This window comes from Hippoglossus hippoglossus, chromosome 12 (assembly GCF_009819705.1).
Source record: "Hippoglossus hippoglossus isolate fHipHip1 chromosome 12, fHipHip1.pri, whole genome shotgun sequence".
Lineage (NCBI taxonomy): Eukaryota > Metazoa > Chordata > Actinopteri > Pleuronectiformes > Pleuronectidae > Hippoglossus > Hippoglossus hippoglossus.
In genome coordinates, this window is record NC_047162.1 from 20,272,882 (window position 1) to 20,278,491 (window position 5,610).

Genomic DNA, 5,610 nt, shown 5'->3' on the forward strand with positions numbered 1-5,610 from the left:
CACAGTTTATGTTCTCACATTCATATACACCAGGAAATATTTACAACAAGTTCTGATGGTTAATGATGAAGAATAATGCAAACTGCATTCAGGAATAATTATAATAATCATCATTCAGACTTTATGTGCTTGTTTCTTCTGGATGAAGATGGTGCAGGAGGCCGGAGGACGTCTGTCCATTCTCTCCATTACAGAAACATAACGTGACCTTTCACCTCACAGCTCTCGGCCTCGCTCCATCAGTTATAATTAGTCTGCTCTGTCTGAGCTGATCAGCAACTTTATCATCACTTTACTGTCGAGGATTTGGTCGATGTGGGTGTTTCACTGATAACAAGGTTCACAGGAGACTTTTCTAAGTGGCTTCTGTTTCTTTTATTATTTAAAAAATGTTCCAGTCAGAGAGCAGAGGCCGTATCACAGACTCCTTCAGAGGGAAGTTAAAACAACAAATAGTTTAACAAGTTGGGAGCAGGTCTGTTTGTTACACTGATCCCAGAGTGCGTCTGAAAGAAGAAATACAGAAACTCAGAAGCTGATTGTTCTGTTGTGTAAGTTGTTTAAGAGACAAGAAGGCGTCACATTAAATCTGTTCACTTTGAATTTTGAGGTCAACTGTTTGAATTCAGCGACGGGCTTAATTTGTTGATTTGTCATCATCTGGTATAAATGATGTGATGTTGTCATGATTATTACAACCTAACAGCGCTGAGTGAAGGTAGATCCTGAGTTCACAGGAGTATTATCATGACTTCCTGTCGTCTGAGTCTCTGTCTAACTCTGAGTCTTTACATCAGTGCTGCTGCTGTAGAAGACAAACGGAGTCAGAGTGACCAGTGAGTCTCTGTGTGGCCGTCAGCTGGTGAGTTCACAGACCCGGAGGAAGAGGATTCTGTTTTATTGTGACAAATGTTCACAATTTAGTTCCAGTGACAAAAGCTCTGGTCGGGTTCATGGAGCAATACGGCAGAGTTCTACCCGTCAGCACTTTCAACCCCGTCTCTAAACACCGGGAATGTGCAGGCGAGCGGTTCCAGTAAATATGAAACCACTGTGGCGTGGTCGGAGATGAAGTGACATCAGAGAGGAGCAGATAAGAAGAGTAGAAGCAGAGTCCCTCTGGATGCTGTATATTACCTGGTGCACGCGGCTGAGAATTCACTCTGAATGGTATCACCTTTCTAAAGCACATGAATATAGCTATCACTTCTGTGTGAGCTCTGCTGAGCTGCCAGTTTACAGGAATCAGACCTGCAGAGGCGTCCAGTGTCACAGGAGGTTACCGCAGCAACAGTCAATATGATAATGATTCAGCCGCACGGTTTAATCATCGCTATAACAACCTGCTGTATGTGCACACCCGGGCATATTTGTGGATTTGCACTTGTGTATTTCGGGGGAAATGACAATGATCCGACACGCGGCGTTTCCAGGCTGCGCTCCACGATTTCCCCGTCACTGAAAAGAGTTTTCTTCTTCCTCGTCGAGCGATAAGATCTGATTGGCTCTCCCACCCAGGCAACGGGAGGAGATATGCTAATGAGGCGCTGACAAAGAGGCTGATGGAAGATGCAGATAAATGATGCTGTGTGTGTGTGTGTGTGCGTGTGTGTGTGTGTGTGTGCGTCTCTGTTTACGCTGCTGTTGCTGCTCTGCATTTCAATGACCTCAGTGATTCTCGTCCTTCTTGCTGAAACAACAGGTCTGTTTCTGGAGTCTCATTAATATGACTGATCTGCTGAACGCTGTAACGATCCTGCAGGTTCACATCCTGACCAACACTTTGAATTATTTATACTTCACTTCTGAGGAATCAGCGCTTTTCTTTACGCACATCTCTACATACTATAATACCCATGAGGCTTAGCAGCAGTCGCCCTGAGGAGAAGCCAGAAGCTTCTGTGGATTAGTGCGCCAGCTTCATCGATGCAGCTTTGAACACAACACGTTTCCATAGTTACCAGTATCATCTGAAACGTGAAGGTGCCACTCCCTCAGGAGTTTGATCTGTGAGCTTCAGCTCGACGTGAGCGGAGCAGTGAAAACAAAGTGAAGCTTGTTGATTGGACGAGTCACAAGAGCCGGGTCAGCAATAGAAGAGAAAGAAGGGACAGGATGGTGAAGATCTCTTGTATGTTTGAAGGTCTTCAGCTCCAGCTTGATAATAACCTGCAGATGTTTGGGACGTGTCCTCAGTTGTGTCCTTTAGATGACGTTGACCATTTAATATCATTAACTGGGCTGGACTCGATTGGTTCACGTCCTTTTTTGCAAAACCAGCTATTTAGTTCTTTGTTGGTAACGACGCTCCGTAGACGACTCTGTTCCACTCAGCTCTGCACAGACATGACTTCGCTCTTCTTCCCTCAGAACATCTGTGAGTTTAAATCTAAAAGTTGGAGCATAGTTATTCAAAGTCAGAGTCTTTGTGTTATTATTGACTCAGCTTATACTCTGACTGTTACAATCCGTCCTCTTATAATCCGAGGATACGTGAATAAAGCTCGAGATAACAGATGCAATCATTTGTTAAGCAGCCAGTAATTATCACTGCCACTAACCGTCACAGTAAAGAGCTGAAAAGAGACAGAAAAGAACGTGTGTGATCGTGACTGACGACGTCTGAGCCAGGGCGCAGGCGGAGGAAGAGCAGATGGTCGGTCAGTCACAGTTTCTGTCAATGTGTCCGAGTGGCAGCTTGTTGACAACAGAAGAGTCACAGAAGCTCTTCTTTAACGGAGGCAGCGTTAATGAGCCGAACGTGGTTGATGCTGATGCGCTCGCTCCACCTTGTTTTACAGGATGGAGGACAGAAGTGCGTCCCCTCTGATGAGTACGAGTGTGAAGAGGTGAGCAGCTTTGATTTCACACCTCTCTGTGCTCTCACACTTTAAAATCACATTACTGAAGCAAAAATTACACACATTCATGAGGGGGTGGCGGCAAATTGATTTCCCTGCAATCATGTGGTGGATGTTGACGTACGGGTGGTGAACAGGTCCGTCATCGTGTCAACAGGCAACAAACCACTTTCTGTGTCATAATAATAATCATAGTTTTATTGAGAGAGTGGAGTTTACATCCAGCTACTGAATTAAATCATCAGTGAAGTTTCCAGTGTTACTGAGACGTTTCCTCTGTTTCCTCCAAACCCGAAAACCTCCAGAGCTCGTACACACATTTCAAGATATAACACAAAGGGCCTGCAGGAGAAGGTCCAGAGACACTGACTCAGACATTTGAGTTCTCACGTACAGAACATGTCAGGAACATGTGAGGAACATGTGAGGAACATGTGAGGAACATGTGAGGAACATGTCCATACTTCAGGTCAGGTCTGAGGACAGTAAAAGAACTAATACCACTGTCGTCAAGGGGACATCGTAGAGTGTGATCGATGTCAGTTATGTTTGTTTTGAAGCATTATTTTTCTCTATTTATACGAAGAAAACTTTAGTAGAAAATAACTGTAAATTTCTGGTAAATGTACAAATAATTTATTAGATCAATTTCACAGGATGAATCTCTCCTCACTAATGCTCTTATGTTTGTCTCTCCCTCCCTCCCTCCCTCTCTCTCTCCCTCCCTCCCTCCCTCTCTCTCTCTCTCTCTCTCTCTCTCTCTCTCTCTCTCCCTCCCCCCCTCTCTCTGTCTCTCTCTCTCTCTCTCTCTCTCTCTCTCTCTCTCTCTCTCCCCCTTCTCTCTCTCCCCCTCCTCTCTCTCCCTCTCTCTCTCCCTCCCTGGCTCTCTCTCTCTCTCTCTCACTCCCCCCCTCTCTCTCTCTCTCTCTCTCTCTCTCTCTCTCTCTCCCTCTCTCTCCCTCTCTCTCTCTCCCTCCCTCCCTCTCTCTCCCTCTCTCTCTCCCTCCCTGTCTCTCTCTCTCTCTCCCTCCCCCCCTCTCTCTGTCTCTCTCTCTCTCTCTCTCCCTCCCCCCCTCTCTCTCTCTCTCTCTCTCTCTCTCTCTCTCTCTCTCTCCCTCCCTCTCTCTCTCTCTCTCTCTCTCTCCCTCCCCCCCTCTCTCTCTCTCTCTCTCTCTCTCTCTCTCTCTCTCTCTCCCTCCCTGTCTCTCTCTCTCTCTCTCTCTCTCTCTCCCTCCCTCCCTCCCTCTCTCTCTCTCTCCCTCCCTCCCTCTCTGTCTCTCTCCCTCTCCCGCTCTCTCTCTCTCTCTCTCCCTCCCTCCCTCCCTCCCTCTCTCACTCTCTCTCTCTCTCCCTCTCCCTCTCTCTCCCTCCCTCTCTCTCTCTCTCTCTCTCTCTCTCTCTCCCTCCCTCCCTCCCTCTCTCTCTCTCTCTCTCCCCCCCCCCACAGGCTCTGTTGGCTCAGGAGTCAATAGACTCTCAGGACTCCGCAGGTCCGAAGAGCAGCAGCCGCCACTCAGCTCCACTCCTCCACCACATCTCTGTGACTGTGTGTGTGTCCGTCCTGCCAACGTTTCTACTCTACATCTCATTAATGTGAACTGAAGCACACACACACACACACACAACACACACACAAACACACACACACTCTCTCTCACACACACACACATTCAAAGTCCTAAATGGCAAGACCCCATGAAAGTCACGTGACTCGGCGCCGCTCGCTTCGGGAAAATGTCAAATGGGAGACATCCAAACATCAACAACGGCCTTTTCGAGGAGAAGGAAATCCTCTGGAGGACATTCAGATCCGCTGTCCACACACACACACACACACATACACAATGAAGAAGAAGAATGGAGGAAGAGGAGGCCAGACTATGAGACGGACAGAGCGGCAGAGCGATGAAGAAGAGAAGCTCAGAGACACTCAGGCTCTTTGGATCTGCTCTGCCAGCGCTCGCTGTCTGGAGGGTTCGTGTGCTTTCTTGTGCCGCTCGGCTCCGACTCGCTTCCTCTAGCTTCTTGGATCTGAGACAACTGGGCTGAAAAGCGAAGGGACTTTGGCTCAAGCACAAAACCACACAGACACACACCCCAACAAAAAGACACACACACACACGCACACACAAACACACACACAACAAGTCTTAAAGTCAGCGGCCTGAGAGAGAGATGGGATTTGGAGGCCGGAGATGGGACGGATCCTCGCACGGTGTTTGTCAGCTCAGTTCATCACTGCCCTCCACCTCTCTGTGGCAACACAAGTATACTGCACACATACCGAGCACAAACACACACGTGTACACACACACACTCCGTCAACCTCCCCTTAGACCTCGTTAGCGGGTAAACAGGGTCCACACACACACGCACACGCACACATGCACACGCACACAGACACACACACACTCATGCTGTTCACCAGTGTGCTTTTTGCAGGTCTTTATCTTGGTTTTTGTTTTGTCCACATTCTGTATAAACTTTATTTAATGTGGAATATGAAAAGACCAAGAGTCTCAATGAAAGAGTGTAGATTTCACTTCATTCTGTTAGTGTAAAGTTGTGTGAGTGAGTCCTCTGTGTGTGTGTGTGTGTGTGTGTGAGGATTTGACTCTTATAAGCAATTGAAACCATATTGTGAACGTGTATCACTACTGACTGCTTGATGTCTACAGATCCTCTCCTGTCATTGATTAAACCCTGAAAACTAAACTCTGTTCTTAATAATCACATCTTCTTTCAAATG

The 5,610-nt window shown here is 47.2% G+C and overlaps 1 protein-coding gene across 1 annotated transcript in view; it reads left to right on the plus strand.

Moving 5' to 3' along the window:
• The window catches only part of gfra2b (GDNF family receptor alpha 2b), a 42,971-nt gene extending 37,931 nt beyond the window's left edge, over positions 1 to 5,040 (plus strand). Inside the window, exons 9-10 of the mRNA XM_034601577.1 lie at positions 2,802 to 2,849; positions 4,309 to 5,040. Of these exons, the coding sequence (XP_034457468.1) occupies positions 2,802 to 2,849; positions 4,309 to 4,458 (198 nt within the window). The 3' untranslated portion in view covers positions 4,459 to 5,040. The remainder of the gene's footprint in view (positions 1 to 2,801; positions 2,850 to 4,308) is intronic.
• The last annotated feature ends 570 nt before the right edge of the window (positions 5,041 to 5,610 follow it).